Source organism: Electrona antarctica, assembly GCF_951216825.1.
Source record: "Electrona antarctica genome assembly, chromosome: 8".
Lineage (NCBI taxonomy): Eukaryota > Metazoa > Chordata > Actinopteri > Myctophiformes > Myctophidae > Electrona > Electrona antarctica.
In genome coordinates, this window is record NC_136789.1 from 24,296,423 (window position 1) to 24,313,658 (window position 17,236).

General features: G+C 43.1%; 1 protein-coding gene across 1 annotated transcript; it reads left to right on the plus strand.

The window, feature by feature from the left end:
* Positions 1 to 956: 956 nt before the first annotated feature.
* txndc15 (thioredoxin domain containing 15) lies at positions 957 to 7,227 on the plus strand. The gene is made up of 6 exons (XM_079507553.1): positions 957 to 1,158; positions 2,797 to 3,089; positions 4,012 to 4,161; positions 4,820 to 4,983; positions 5,804 to 5,934; positions 6,176 to 7,227. Exons 1-6 carry the CDS (start codon positions 1,062 to 1,064, stop codon positions 6,370 to 6,372), a joined length of 1,032 nt encoding a protein of 343 aa, XP_079363679.1. The 5' UTR covers positions 957 to 1,061; the 3' UTR covers positions 6,373 to 7,227.
* The last annotated feature ends 10,009 nt before the right edge of the window (positions 7,228 to 17,236 follow it).

Sequence of the window (17,236 nt, forward strand, 5' to 3'; positions counted from 1 at the left end):
TGGGTAAATATAGTAGCTTTGCTTTGACCCTCTTGTAAACAAGTGTAATGCTTAATTGGGTCGTCCACTCACAGTTGAGTTTGTGCTGTAATTGTAATTGTAAGTGTACTGTAATTCTGCAAACTGTTAATAAATATTTCAATCAATCAATCATGTCATGTCAAGGACCCCCTAATTAACATTTGTCTGCAGGCGGCAGGCCCATTTGAAAATGTTTTATGCTATGGACCCCCATACAAGATTTGTGGTGTTAAAATGTTTCAGAAATATTCCACTTTTTTTTCCTTTTGTGTAAAATAGCAGATTACAAACTCACAACAGCAACACATCACAACACATTACACGTTCTATCTGGAAGATGTAATCACTGAGTGCATGACACACACACACACACACGCACACGCACACGCACACGCACACGCACACGCACATGGTCTAGCGGTTAGGATTCCTGGTTTTCACCCAGGCGGCCCGGGTTCGACTCCCGGTATGGGAACTCAAGTTTTTATGATGAATTCCTGTTCTGTTCTTTGTCTATATAGAAGTGTCTATTTGTACGTCTCTAAATGTTTTGATGAATTGAACATGGTGGACCCTGTTGTAAACAAGTGTAATGCTTCATTGGGTCGTCCACTCACAGTTAACAGCCTTTGTATTGAGTTTGTGCTCGAAATGTACTGTAATTCTGCAAACTGTTAATAAATATTTCAATCAATCAATCAAAACACACACACTGAGTCACACGAATGTCGCGATTTTAGTACTATGTAGAATAAATTCAATAAAGTGGAACCATAAAACCGCTTAATATTACTTATAGCATTCACTCCATTCCCTGAGATTTCAATAGAAAATAAATGAATGACAGTCTCTTGGTTGGTACAAATCATAGGGTACAAATTTACAAAAGACCATGACCCGGAAGTAAAACAAATAATACAGTGGTCCGTGCTATTTTCATTCCGACCAATCCGTCGACTTAGATACTAAACATTTGTTCCCGTCTCGAAAAAGGGAACATGATTTCCTAGTGTCGGATGGAAATCGACCGTAACTGAATAATGGCGAAAGTTGCAGATACATACAATTTTGTATATATTTTATTATTTATGTTTTATCTTTCTCATTGGTTACAAATATCGACTGTGACTGCACAAGGTAAGACCCCCGTCACCGTAGCTGCTTGCTAGCAAAACACAGCGATTTTAGTTGGTGCTATAAAAACGGTTACCTCTTTACTAAACCATCATTTCACTGTTATCATTCATTGAGAAATCAAGATCAAATGGAACTTCAGTTTGAGCAACACAAAACATTTCAGATATCGTGTAACTACATGATATTGGCTGGGTTTATTACACAACTTTGTGATGCACAGCTGTCCTTGTGCTCTCTCTCTCTCTCTCTCTTTCACTCACTCACACACACACACTAGCCCGTCTCCGGACCCCCCGGGTTGAGCTCCTTGATGCACAGCTGTCCTTGTGCTCTCTCTCTCTCTCTCTCTCTCTTTCACTCACTCACACACACACACGTCTCCGGACCCCCCGGGTTGAGCTCCTTTGGACCCCGGTAGGGGTCCAAAGGAGCTCAACCCGGGGGGTCCGGAGACGGGCTAACACACACACACACACACACACACACACACACACACACACACACACACACACACACACATTGAAATCCTTCACTATGTGGTCAGCCCAATAGTTTAGTGTTGGGCTAGGGCGAGGGAACTAAGTACATCAAGTTCAAGTTCTTTATCAATGTCCCCGGGGGGGGGGGGGGGGGGGGGGGGGGCAATTTGGTTTACAGCAGGTCGTAGAGGTTTGAAACGTAAAAACATTACAACACAGCATGTGACAACATAGCATAGGACAACATAGCATGGCCCATGGGCACATCTATGCAATAATAAAAGGATAAGAAAAAAAGAGTAGCCAACTAAGTACAGTACATCTCATTATATGAAGAAACCGTAGTATGCTCTGCATCATTGCTCAGAGGTGCCCTATGCTGGGTTTCCACTCAACCCCTTGTGCCATCATTTCCAGACTGATGGCTTTTGAATGTGTGCATGTTTTCATTCAATGACCTGGTGTAGTTCTGGAGTAGAACACCTGCAATCCTTTTGGGCCGTTATGGAACTTTACACGAAACAAAAACATATTTTTGAGTGGTGCAACCACTCCTATGTGTGTGGCTGTGTCCCTGGGTCTGTCCCTGTGTCCCTTAGCCTGGCTAATACGCCAGACTCAAATCACACTGTCGTGTGGTATTTGAGTCTGGAGATGCTGTGTATGGATCTTGTTTCCCGGGGGGCGGGTTCAAACATTTTCTCTTTGACGCAATTGGTCAGAGCTACTGTCAGTCAAAGGTCTCAAGCATTGAACATAACTGTACCAAAGCCCGCCCATATTGCATACCGTGTCCCGATTGGCCACACCAGTTCTCTGGTGTAGGAAATGGGCGTACAATTGAGCCTCTCCAGACCGTAATCCGCCGGCAGGCAATTTTTTTTTGCCAATGGCTGATTCGGTCTGGCTTATTAGCCAGGCTATGTGTCCCTGGCTGTGTCCGAGCACGAAAATAGCGTTATAGCGTTTGTTCACCACCACGTGTCACTGTTGCACAGCCTAACACACAGACACACACAGGCCAGGGAGGAGGGCTAGTACAGTACAGTTACAGTACAGTACTACGTACAGTACAGTACAGCACCACTCACTTCAGACAGGTCTGATTTTTCAACTTCAATTAGTGTTCTTTCTTTATTGTTTTTCCCTTCCTTAACAGAAAACGATGAGCTACCAGAGTTCAAGTTGTCGGAGGACTTGGAGAACAGCCCCAAGTTTGTGGAGGCGGAGGACATTCAGTCTCAGCCAAAGAGACAGTTTAAGACCGCTGAGATTGCAGACGCCTTGATGGGGACGGAAACTCCCATCAATCCATCCGATATTGAATCTCTCTTCCCCAAAAATGTGAAAGACTTCCAGTCAGGCTTCTCCCCACCGTGTGACGAGAATGACGCGCAGTGTGCTGCCCCTGCATTGTCACTAGAGGAGACGAGCACGGACACAACGGAGCAGGTTACCGTCCATTCTAAAGACAATTCATTGGTGTCCTTCTAGAGATCTAATCAGGGACTAGACGTGTGATAGTGATGACAGTAAGGCAAATGCAAATGAATTGCCACTAATGCAATATAAACAGTGTTGTATTCAAATAGAATTTCAACAACTCACTACTTCTGACATGTTATTGTATACTGTACCTTTGGGTTCCCCTGGCAGAAGAATCCTTAAACAAGAGCTACAGATGGATTGCATAACATCAGTTGACCCTAGCTGCGATTTGCAACACTAGATTTGTTTTATAATGGGTTGAATCTAGAGTGTGTCACGGGTGCACGGTTCACGATTTACGCTGAAGAAGGCCCTCGGGCCGGAACGTCCTTACTGTTGTTTGCTGCTGGGGGGGAAACCAAATAAAGCTTTAATCCTTCCAGGATACTACGTGAGTGCTGGTATTGAATCTAGAGTTGCAATACCCTCCATTGACAATTTGATCAAATTTAAATTTCCGATCAGCTTGTATTAAACAACGTTAAACTCACCAACATTGCAGCTGTAGGGCAAGCTTGAATTATCCTCTTTCAATCTGCAAAGAGATGCTTGTCGAAGTCACTGAACGGCCCTGCATACCACCTGTTTAGAATTTGCAGATAATGCAGGAGACAGAAGGCGACACCAACACTTAGAATGTAGCTCATAACTTGTCTACGGTGGATTTTTATCAAACAAACGCTTTGCAGATTGAAAGAGGATCATTCAAGCTTGCCCTACAGCTGCAATGTTGGTGAGTTTAACGTTGTTTAATACAAGCAGATCGGATATTTCAATTTGATCAATGTCAATGGAGGGTATTGCAACTCTAGATTCAACCCAATATAAAAGATGTAGTGTTGCAAATTGTGGCTAAGTTGACCCCTCCTTGGTTGGGTGCATTTAGGTAATCTTGCAGATGGTGCACGCAGATGACGTGTCATCCGCCGAGGAGCAGAACTCCACAGAAACCACCAAGACCTACAAGGTCAGCTGTGACAAGAGGAACATCACAGGGGTGGACAACTTCACCGTACTGGTCCTGGATGCTTCACAGGTAGGGCTGTTATCATGCTCATAAGATAACCAGCTGCTCAGTGGATAAAGCATGGTGCTGAGCACTATGCTGTTGTTTAGAAGAATGCTTCTCAAACTTTTACATTTCAAGGTCTCCCCTTAACTCTGACAGTATAGTATACAAATGGAACCAAATGAACCCCAACGGGTCAGAATTACAGACTTAGACCCCCCTAAAGGAAAGGAGTCCCTGGAATCAACTTGTTTAGAAGAATGCTTCTCAACGTTCAAGTCAAGTCAATTTTATTTATAAAGCACATTTAAAAACAGCCGACGACTTACCAAAGTGCTGTACACCAAGAGAAAACAAGAAATACAATTATATATAAATTTGTGCAAAAAACATCACATATTATACAACACATCACGATTATAAAAAACATCAGAAAACACAGAGTAGGGGCAGCAAGTACAGTAAAATAAAGGCATCAATTCAATACAAATAAAGGCATCGGGTAAAAAGGTGAGGATTTAAAAGACCTGGGAGAATAGGTGTTTTCAGTCTGCTTTTAAAAATGTCCAATGAGGGAGTGTCTGGTATCCGGTGACCAACAACATTTGGGGGTCCTTTTGACATGAAAAAGTTTGAAAACCTACTGTCCCTAAATGATGCATGTGTTGTTCTCTGTTTCCTCCAGGACTTGATGGAGTTCCTCAATGCTAACAGCACAGAGTGCTCTGTGGTCTTGTTCTTCACCACCTGGTGCCAGTTCTCTGCCGGTTTGGCTCCTCACTTTAATGCCCTGCCTCGGGTCTTTCCCAGCATGCACTTCCTGGCGCTGGATGCCTCGCAGCACAGCAGGTAAATGGACTTTAACGATGTTTTCCTTTTAATGAAAAATTAAAAAAATGGTTAAAGGGAAAACGTGTTTAGCTGTCTTCATTATCTGGTGCAAAATGGCAGACTGTCCATACTGTATGTTGTAGGAAGGAAGTGTCAGTCACCATGTCTTGAATGTTTTCAATGAACATACAGTACATACGTACTGTATGTCGTTGCGACCAAAGGTCGCAGTTAACTATGGAATTGCGCATTTCCCGTGTGTTGGTCACACCCCAGGTGAGAGAGCACGTGACATCACGTGACATCATCAGGGATGGAGCATGTGACATCACATGACATCAGGGATGGAGCACGTGGCATCACGTGACATCATCAGGGATGGAGATCCCTGATGTCATCAATATTAAGCCCATATATGGAGTTCCCTGATGTCATCAATATTGGCCAGCAACATCTGACCTTCAACCCTTAGATCTCCATATATGGAGCTGACCTGTTCTGACATTCCATATGTTGATCCTTCCCCGTCCATCCTTCCTCTTCCATGTCTCCCTTTTGACTGATACCTGTCCATTTAACCTCTAGATGGGCCTGCCCCAAAGTTATTAGTGCAGCCATGCCCGTCAGCTGGCGAAAACAGGCCCGAAAATTAAGATCTTACCCCCCCATTCCAAAGCGGCAGCGCTCGCCCAGCAGTCTGCTGTCACCCAGGCGGATGCGTGGGCGAGGTCGCTTTTCGCCCTCAGGCGTCTTACTGGTAATACGTTAACTTAACGTGCGTGTGTGCGTGCGTGCTGGATAAATAACCTGTAAATTGTATTGCGTTGTGTCCTGGCAGTCTGTCCACTCGGTTTGGCACCGTGGCAGTGCCCAACATTCTGCTGTTCCAGGGAGTCAAACCCATGGCCCGCTTCAACCACACAGACAGAACCCTGGAAACACTCTCCTCGTTCATATGCAACCAGACAGGTATGCAAAGAGTCACTTCAATCCACTTCTATCACAAGTTGTCTCAAGACACTTTATATATAGAGCAGAGACCCAATGTTTTCTCTATCAGCAAGTGTTAAGAAAGAAAACCCAGGCTCTAGGGTGGACAGCCATCTGCCTCCAGTAATAGTAGAGAGAAAGACCATTGCCAGCCTGGGTAATGTGGGTATACCGTGCTTCATGGTAAATAATAGCCAGTGTTTGGGGTTTCCTCCCCCAGGGTTCGAGGCGAGCGCTGACAAGAATGTGACGGAGGAGGACCTGGAGGGTCCCCTCTCCAGCGTTCCTGTGAAGAGCATCGATTGGCTGCTGGTGTTCTCCATTCTTTTCATCACTGGTTTCACGGTGTACGCCATCCTGCGTGCCGACAGTCTACGCTGGCTGATTCCAGGACAGGAACACGAGCATCAGGACTGAATGGACTTGAAACGATTGGGATGTAAATAATGATTTCCTACAATGTAAAGTCCAGAGTGTTAATTTACCTCTGTGAGTTAAATTAACACAAATGGACCAATTGGCTTTTGGTTCCATTTGTACTCTCTGAGTTAGAGACCATAAAGGTCAAAGAAGAATCAAGAGGGGTCATTTGACACTAATCAAAGGCAAACAGTTGAGTTCGCACACTGTAGCTCCCTGATATACACCAGAAAAAGCAACACTGGTCTTAGAGTAAGTAGTAATAGAAGGGAGACAGTGTGAAAACTCATCTTTTTGCCTTCGAGTTCAGCACATGCCTTTAAATGGTTTGTGGATGTGTGTGGCCTCCTTTTGATCCTCCTGGATATCTCCTGTCCTGATCCTACCATGGATTCAAGTCATCAAAACTGATTGTCATTTTTTACAAGATTGAAGAGTATTCGAATGGGTCAACTAGCAGTAGAATACATGTTCAGAAGCATCTCTAAAAAAGAAAAGGAAAAACCTCAATCTGCAATGTGTTCAACTGGTTGTCTGTAGAACAGCAAGAAGATAGGTGTGTGTGTGTGTGTGTGTGTGTGTGTGTGTGTGTGTGTGTGTGTGTGTGTGTGTGTGTGTGTGTGTGTGTGTGTGTGTGTGTGTGTGTGTGTGTGTGTGTGTGTGTGTGTGTGGCGCGCAATATAACAATAATAGAGATATCGTATGGATATAATATCCATTTGGTTCTGTTTGTACACTCAGAATTAAATGAACACTGAGGACTTTGTGTAAATGCGTTTGGTTTGTTATTAAGTAATTGCTGCTTGTGTTCTCGTGTAAAGACGTTGATGAATAAATTATGTGTGGACTGTGGATGACCTGTGTTGTCAGTTTGTCACGTGTAGCCTACCAGTTTGTGTGATATAGTTTTGCTTGTACATATTCTAACTATGCTGCATAGTATTTTGTATGTATAGGCAACTGTCCCCACTGTTCCAATTAACAGTAGGGAGACCACAGTGCAAGTTAAATATTGTATTGACATTACCATACTGTTTGGATAAAATAAAGTTTTATTTATTAAAATAAGCTCCGGATTGCAGTTTTAAGACTGAGGATTTTGCAGTGTATCTGTAGCACAAACCACTGGTTCACAAAGTGGGGTCCGGGGACCCCCAGGCGTTCCTTGAGGGTATTGCAGGTATTCCCCAGCTAACCCTATTTTATTTCTCGGCTATTAAAAAATGGCAGATCTACAAGCTCACAGAGCTCGTAGATCAATTAAAAATCGTGGGGCCCGCTGAAAAAAAAGGGGCCCGCTGTCATCTTACATTAATTTGGGGGTCCTAAGGTCCTTGACATGAAAATGTTTGAGATCAATGAGAACAACTGACACACTGGCATTTTTCATCAGGCAATAATTTGAACCACTATGAGATTTGTTATTAAACACGCGCAGAGAGGGACGAGGGAAAGAGGTCTGAACGGGCAGTCAGAAGGTTATGCAGCACTAGTTAGTTAGCCACAGAAACGGTGGTATGTTGGGGTTAATGTTTAGGAACAGCTGCATATTATTAGGGTCATCATGTCATGTTTGGAGGCTGACCAGTCCGCTTCTTCTACCTGCGGGCTGTAGATCTGCATCTAAAATGGTGAGTGAGTGGCATTTAGATCGCACAGTTATTCGGAACAATACAATGCGAGGAATATTATAGCCTAACAATTAAGTGTGGCAGACAGAGACGGTAACTTAAGAAGGTCCGCAATCCGCATTTTGTACCGGACACTTTCTATTTCTACAAGAGAGGAAGACCATGCGAGTGTGACAGATGTGGGTGGCGGGGTGGTGACTAGATCGTTTGAATGCAAAGGTGTGCTCAGCAAGCGATCTTCGATTTCGTCTCACTTTTATTGCACTAAACATTCGTGTGATTTTGGCATTTTTGTTACAATGTTGCCAGTTTTACGCCACTTGTCCCATCATGAGATTTGATCCATGATTGTAATGTGAGACTGCAGTGCCACCTGGTGGACATGTAGGTACATCACACAATACTTGTGTGAGTAGATCATATACCGTCTGGTTTTGATTGATTTAAAATTGGATTAACAGTTTGTAGAATGGGTACAATTCAATGAAAGTAAATGTCAATACAAAATCTGCTAAGAGGATACAACCAGAAAAGGGTCCTCCATTTTCAATTCATCAGAACATTTAAAGACATACAGATATACATTTCTATGCAAAAAAGGCGGTTTGAAAATAAGGGAAAACATGTACATTATAGAAATGGCATGTGGGACCCTTGGTGTGTCGGATAAGCGTGCGCACCCTGGGGGGACTTTAACTTTTTTTACAGGGGCCAATTTCGAATTGCAGCCCCCTGGCATAAGTGCTCATTGAGAGCGGTTTTGAAGGAGTCTATAGGGATACACATTTCTTAACGGCTGTTGGTAGGGTGTTCCACATTTTAGTGGCATCGGAGCGACATGATTTTAGTCTGTTGAAAGAATTAATTGAAGTTATTTTAAATTGAATATGTAGACTTTCTGCACTGCAGTGATATAAATAATATGGTATTTACAATCTATTTACTCATTTCATGCTTTCATGATCCATGCTTAGCCCTGCACCAATCAAAGTGTGTGTGTGTGTGTGTGTGTGTGTGTGTGTGTGTGTGTGTGTGTGTGTGTGTGTGTGTGTGTGTGTGTGTGTGTGTGTGTGTGTGTGTGTGTGTGTGTGTGTGTGTGTGTGTGTGTGTGTGTGTGTGTGTGTGTGTGTGTGTGTGTGTGTGTGTGTGTGTGTGTGTGTGTGTGTGTGTGTGTGTCTCCCCAGGCGTCAGACTCTCATTGGCTGTCCTCATCCGACAGAGAGCAGCTGCTGATGGAACTCAGAGCCACCGGCTGGGTGGAGGTGGAGGAGCGCGATGCCATCTACAAAGAACTGCACTTCAAAACCTTCAACCAGGTGTGTGTGTGAACCAGAAACACAGCGTGCATTCAGCTTTCCAGGAACAGTGCCAACTGGAAACTGTAGTGTCCACTTGACCCCCCACACACCTGTCGTGTGTGTGTGTGTGTGTGTGTGTGTGTGTGTGTGTGTGTGTGTGTGTGTGTGTGTGTGTGTGTGTGTGTGTGTGTGTGTGTGTGTGTGTGTGTGTGTGTGTGTGTGTGTGTGTGTGTGTGTGTGTGTGTGTGTGTGTGTGTGTGTGTGTGTGTGTGCTTTTATTACTGTACACAAACGTCCCCAAAACTCCCCTAAGTATAGTAGCATTTGACAAATAAACATTGTGAAGACCATTTTCCTCTACTTGGTCCTCACAAGACACATTGTTTGGTTGTTTAGTCAAGACGCGGTAAAGGGCCATTCAAACGTGAAGCGATATTTCATTCATTTTGTTTTGTTTTGTTCTTGTTTTATATACTGCAATTATGTCTTCTGGATGTTCTATATCTCTTATACAATGTTTCATTTTTGATTTACATAGGTAGAGGCCTCGTATAAGCCCCTTGGGCTTTTTTGCCTCAGCCTAGCACTTTACCCCTCTTCAACACTGTTCACTGTGTTGTTTTTTATATTGTGCTGAATAAATAAATACAAATACAAATATAACGCGCCTATTTATATAGTTCATTTTCAATGAGACCTGCGTTTTTGCGTGGTGCGACAACGCAAGCGTATTTATGTGAGCGCGGTCCCGTGAATTTGTTGCGCCCGTGCTCGTTACGTGCACACGCCCGCGACTCACCAGACCTGGATTCTGTTTAGCTTTTTTTTACGCTTGCGTTGTTGCGCCCCTCTTGAGCAGACCTGGAGGAGACCTGTGTAAGGCCTGCTACACTCCCGGTGTGTGCAGGCCTTCAGGCTTATATTACAATTTATTACAATTTTCAACCAGTGGTCCTTGAGAGGGTTCCAGGTGGTCCCCAGCTGAATGATGGAGAGTTGGTAACCAAATGGACCCTTATAGATCTTTAACTCTTGAGAGTGTAAAATGAAACCAAATGGACCCTTATAGATCTTTAACTCTTGTGAGCATAAAATGAAACCAAATGGACCCTTACAGGTCAATTTGGTTTCATTTTACACTCTCATCTGCATTCATTTACAAGAAGTCTACACAATTAGAGAATGTAGAAGAATTGTTATTTTGATCAACATTTGCCTGTTTTGCAGCATGGAATGGTGGACAAAATCCTATCCAGCGATAACAAAATATTCTAAATGTTGTGTCTGAGAGTCATAAATCTCATAAAATGGTGGTCTGTGGCTCAAATGCCGAATAAATAATGGACCTTGATATGAAAAAGGTTGATTACCACTGATTTAGAGGTTAGGGTTGGAGTTATGATTGACTTAGTTTGAATGCAGTTCTCATGCACAGAAAAGGCAGATCTACAAGCACAAATTGTCTATTTTCGGATTTAGGGCTACGGTTAATATAGCAAAAATGGCATTCATAAACTTGGTGGCCTAAAAGGTTGTCCTCACAAGTATAGTACTGGTAATACAAAAGCGTGCGTGCGTGCGTGCGTGCGTGCGTGCGTGTGTGTCTTTCTTCATAGGTCTGCTTGTACCTGCTAAGATGGATTACACACATTTGATCTAAACTGGCACCATGCACCACATAAAGAAAGACATTTGTCTTAACCTTTCTACAGTTATTGCAGTTATTGCCAACAAAGACGGTAATCACGCCAGAAGGAATGTTCTTTTGTTGAGCTGTGTGTAATTCAAGTGCTCCCCGTCCTCCCAGTTAAACATGAATAAATAAAAAAGGAAGACAGGCAGAAGCATAACAGTACCAGTTATGAATTACGGTGGTGTGTAGAGAATAGGCAATTAACAGGGAAATATATTTAGAAGCAATAAACGTCTTTATCTTGCTCATGTAGGTTAATCAAATAATTGAGAGGCAGTTTTTTAAAAGATACATTTTTATAGACCTAAAGAAGCAAATGGACACAAGAAAATTCGAACAGATTTTTTTATTTTTTATAATTGACAAAATTGATTGGTCTTTAGTCTAACCACATGTCTGATTAACCCCTGTCTTGCAGTATACTTTGTGGTACAATGGTGGCATGCAAAAACAACAAGCTCACAACACCTCACGATTCTCAATGAGGACATATTGTGAGCTCGTAGATCTGCTATTTTCACTTTTCTTTTAAATTGTTCATTAATCGTAGTTGAGGCAAAAGTTTTAAATAATCGTGACATTGATTTGATTTAATATATGCCCAGCCCTACGGCGATGTGAGAGTTCACATACCAGCATGTGGGATGTCTGTCTTATAAATGGAGTTGAGGTATCAGTGTCTTCACATCGGTGAGCTTCTCGAATCTCTCAGAGGCTACACAGTATATGGCGTGTAGAGTTTACATGGGAATCATGACGGACAGACCACCAGACGCACAGCTGGCTCTGCTCATGAATTTGAGCGGAAGCGCACAAATTCACGTGTGTTTATAGGCTGATTGATTGCAGGTGTAGTAAGGGACAGGTCCCTCTTGTTTCTTTTATATTTTGGTTCCCATCTCCCTGGGGGTAGGCCTATTTCGTGTTGAAGGTTGTCAGGTGTAGTCTGATTAGCTTACGCATTAAGGAACATTTGTTTACCATTTTATCATCGACACGACAATGCTCACGTTTTGTATTATGTCATATTAGTATCCCTTTAGTCTTGAAGACATTAGTTCAACAGTGTTTGTTATTATGCAGTTAGTATACAGCTCATAGCAACATTGTAGACAGTGAAATTATTGTATTATAAATATATAAAATAAGGATGGCAAAATATCAATAAAGAAAAATGGGATCGCCCAATGCCCTGTCCCAGAGTACTATGGGACAGGGCAAAATGCTAGACATGTGGCAGCTACAGCTGATCACAGTCACTCTATACTAGGGTCTAGATTGCACTTGTGATTCCACCAGACCCATTTCAGGCATATCACATTAGTAGCAAGTGGACATGTTCCGCTAAAAAACACGCGCCTGGTCTCTTGTTTGAGTGTACCACTCGCGGAAAGCAGACAAATTACGCACAGAAATTGTCATAATGACATCGTCCCAGTCCTGTTCTGTATCCGCCACTGCATATATCATACACTGCTCTGCATGCCTATAGACCTTCAACATAACAGGACAGGGCATCGTGGTTATTAGTTATGTTATTAGTATGGTTTTAGCCAGTGGTTCTCAAAGTGGGGTATAAGGGGGTCCTTGAGGCGATTCCAGGGAGATTTTCTTCATCTTGTATGGAGGTCTGTGGCCAAATATATATACATTTGGGGGTCCTTGACATGAAAAACATTGGAGAACCACTGATTTACGCATCTCTCATGGAAATGGTAAAGCATTTCAGATTTGACTATGAATAGCCTAGGGTAGTATAAGAAGGACAGATGACCTGCAGTGCAGGTCCCTGACCCAGAAGAATGGACCTGGAGACTATGCAGTTATATGGTTGACATTGTAAGTTCCATTACACTTTGGGAGTGCCTCCCTTGGGAGAGTCCAGTTCTGACTGGGCTGTATTGCTCCACAGTGTCTACCAGCCAGGTACCTGACAGATGTATAGGTCAAAAAGAAATTGCCAATAATTCAGTGAGTTTAAATTGAATGGTGGGGGGGTGGGTTCACGTCAAAACCTTCATACTGCTATTAGCATGAAATGCCTTGTCGGTTAAGAAAATGTAGAGGTCATTTATTCTCAAGTGCTTTCTTATGCTTGTCTTTTATATTGTCTTATGTGGGAAAACTCCACCTGTGTAGTGCTTTGTACAGGCATTAAATCAGAACTACAATTAGATATGATTTTTATTGCCAGGTGTTCGCACATTTGAAGAATTTGTCTCAGTGACGTTGTGTTTCACTGAAGAAAAGATATAAACTGAAATAGCAAAAAAACGATGTAAAATATTAAATTTTCAATGACTATAGCAATATAAATTGTAATGCGCTAGAATAGGTTGTAGAGGCTAATAGGGCAGTTTATAGGGAGATATTAATACACATTGATTATTCATGTAGAAAGTCTACATATAGAGGGCTAGTAGAATATTATTCATTTGATTACACAATGCATTTGTATGAATACACAATTAAAGTCTCAATTAATCAGGAATCATGTCAACATTGACGCTAAAAAGGAGTGCTGTTGGACCCAGGTCTGGTAGCCAGCCTACTGGGCCATATTCCCTCTGCCTTGTGTTTGCTGAAGGTAAACTGCAGCATCTCAAGGCCACTTAGCGGACTTCCTCTAATCCCGTAGTTAGTTGTTTTAGCCCCTAACATACTCTGTTTTTACACTTCCCCGCGTTTGAAGTCGCAAGGCGCGCTCTGACCTCCCCCCATCTCCTCCGCTTGGCTCTAAAGCCTCTCCTCTTACCCCGGCACGTCAGGCCGCATTACCCTGAAGCACAGCAGGCTCCCCAGTTGGCAGCAATTGGGGTCTTGATCAGAATGATTTCTTTCACAAACAATCAAATTGGTTAAAATGTTTCATCTGGTACAGAAACCGCTAACAATCCCATCATTCCTCCTGGTTACATGTGCTTTTCCTTTTCTTTCCTTTTTTTCCCCCTCCTTTTTTCTATCCACCGTCCAATGCCTCTGTCTCTCTTGTTGTCTTCTTTTTTCCTCTATCTGTCTATCTCGCTTGCCCCCTTCCCTCTCTCTAGTCCCTCCTGATACCAAGTGGTGAGGATGATGAGTTCACGTCGGTTGTTCCAATTTTAACTGTCTGTCTCTTTCTCAATTTCTTTCTCCATCTCTCTCTTTCTCTCTCTCTCTCTCTGCCCCCCACCCCTCCCCCATCCTCCTATCCTATATGCATCTTCGCAAATCTCAAAAGCTGGAGTTTCATGGCACTTTTACCGGAGGGGAACGGAGATGAGGCACGACACGCTGTCTGATTTCCATTCACCACTTTATCTCCCATGCAGTGATGTGCTCTGGAGTAATCAGATCCTCCTCCAGTTTATAATGAGAGGCACAAATCCCCCTATCTGCAGAGGACTTGTGGGTCTTTCCCCTCCTCGTCCTCTAGAGGGTGCTAGAGTCATGCTCATGGCTGTCCGCAAAACCACAGTGCAAATCTGGAGTGGAAGCTGACGCCACTCACAGCTGCCAATTAAGTCAAAGGGAACATGACAGTTGGACTGGCTTTGTGCATTTATTTTTCTTTGATTACAGCAAGTGGAAGGCTGTGCAATGTTGTTACAACCCAACTCGGTCATTTATCCTCTGCCGTGCGGGTTGGACGGTGGGTCCTCCTCGCTGGCAGCGGCCTGAGGAGTAAAGGCGGAATTATTTTCCTCGTCAAGTCTAGGAGTATTTAATTGGGTTTGAGTGGTGAAATCCTTTCTCTGGACCCGATGAGAATCCTGAGCAATCAACGTGTGCGGAAACATCCCGTGCTTTCGTTTGCAGGCCCCAATGCTGCTTCTCACAGGGTAACTTTGGGGTTTGATTCGCACACATTTGAAGTTGCAGTCATTGATTATTCCGGATTCCAAAAGCAACTGATGTTGTTTATATACATAGCTTTATGTTGTGCATGTTTAGAGATGGCCATCTGCTTTGCATTTCATCTGCTTTGCATTTCTGGTAGAAGGGAATTGTAAATGTCCATGCAGCGACACAGCTCAACAGCACGGCCTATAGGCTACTACACAGGAGGTCAGCTGTGTGTGCAGCCGGAAGAAATGCTGATCTGCAAGCTCACAGCGCATCACAATCACAACTCGTCGGAGGTTGTAGATCTGCCTTTCTTTTTCAAATAGGGCTGTTAGAATTAGCTGGAGTTGACAATGACCTCCCCTGACAGGGCCAGGCAATGGCATCTTTGAATGTGTGTTCCTCGGCCACACACGCGCGCAGACAGCATTACATTCACAGAAAACCACCCAATGATATAACCGCATAATTTTGTATTAGTTATTAACTGTTAAGTTTAACCGACTAATTTCTTAACGGCTATTAATCGATAAACTATTAACATCCCTAGTATGGTGACTTGACAGTGTCAGATACTTCAATGTATCACCACTTTACCCAAATACAGCTCAAGTGGAGTTAGGAGTTAGTTTTTCTGCCTGACTTCATCATTCTAATCAATGATGGACAAAACCACTATCTCCACAGGTTGGAGTTACTGTAGGTGGTTTGACTGACAGTTTGAGGATCTATGCACTGCAGTTCGTTTGGTCAGAAGCACTATTTAATACTATTTAGAACTATGGTTCAATATTTGTAAAAACCCACACACAGGGTGTTCAGTATCACTGATTTATAATAAAAGAAAAAATATGAAAATATATTTAAAAGAATATCAATATATATTAAAAACTTGAACATTTGATATAGCTGTTTTCTGCCCGACAGCAACGATAGAGTATCATATTTCTTAGTTGAATTGGCCAAACCAGTGATAATTTCCATCATATTATTGTTTTGTGCCAATCATCTAAAATGCCAAATTACTCCAGTGTTATTTTGAATGCCAAAAAAACCTGGAAAATTCTCTAAATTACTTAATTGGTCTGGATAATGATTCTAATCACTGTGACATGCTCTCACAGAACATATACAGCTGAGGAGTCATTAGAGAGGTGTGGCTTTGGAATTACTGAGACTGCGTAATACTGGCGCAACATTTGACTCTGCCCCCTCGGAAGTGTTTTGAAGAGCGCATGAATTTGACTTTTGGAAACCAGTACCAACCATGCATACATACGTAAACAGCGAGCCGTTTACAACATTCACAACTTGATATGATAAAACTGTCAAGAAAATCTAACGTGACATGTACAACACCAAAGATGCATGGCTTCACCGCAGAGCCACATCACAAAGATGGCAAAATGCATCGCGTAGGGTCGGTCTTGACTGAGGCTTTATTTCCATTGCTTCTGAGCAGTGACGTCCTGGACCCCCATTTGGTCCTTGATGGGGTTACACTGTTACAGGGGGTTCCAAACCAAATTATTGATAGTTAGGACTGGGAGGAACCATTATGGACTCTACAGGTCTGTAAATCAGAGTTATAGGACGCCATCGGATGGCCTGATGCACTCAAACACTGGGTAGGAATCCATGCTTGGCAGACCCATTTTTAATGGGTTGCGAGCAAATTAGCCTTTTTTTGTTTTTTGCATAAAAAAATATACGGTGTATATAAAAAAAAACATAAAAAAGAAAATAGTGAAAATAGAAGATCTATCAGCTCGCCAGGTGACGTGAAGCCGCGCATTCTAATTTCTCTTTTGGGTCTCGAGCTAAAACGTTTGGGAACCACTGGCTCTAATATAAAGGCATTCGAAAACTGGGGATCCTTGAAATTCTCAAACGCCAGGGAACAAACAGGCTACTACGTAACCGCTCTGCTCACAGACAAGTTGCCTCTGGTCCCTCAGGTCCATTCTCCAAAGCTGATCCCTCCTTTTTATACTGTGTGTCAGGGGGGCTCCCCTCTCCGCCAAATCTCCTCTCAAGCCTCTCCGTCTCGTTATGGGCCTTGCTCTGCTTGTGTTGAATAGGTTGTCCTACAACTAAAACTGAGCCCCCTGGATAAACCTCAACTCTCAAGGCCATCTCCACTCTCCACCCTATATATACGCAAGGGGATAGGCACTTGCGTACACGCCACACATGCATATATGCATACTACACACCACATGTGCGTGTGCAGCTGTGCACGCCTGCGCTCACGCGCACACACTTGTCACATGTGTGCGCGGTATTCTGCACACGATTACACATGCGCCCATGCAAGCACACACATGGCCTACACACACACACACGCACACACACACCAACTTCTACACAGAAAGACAGAGAGAGTGAGTGAGTGAGTGAGTGGGGGGGTAATC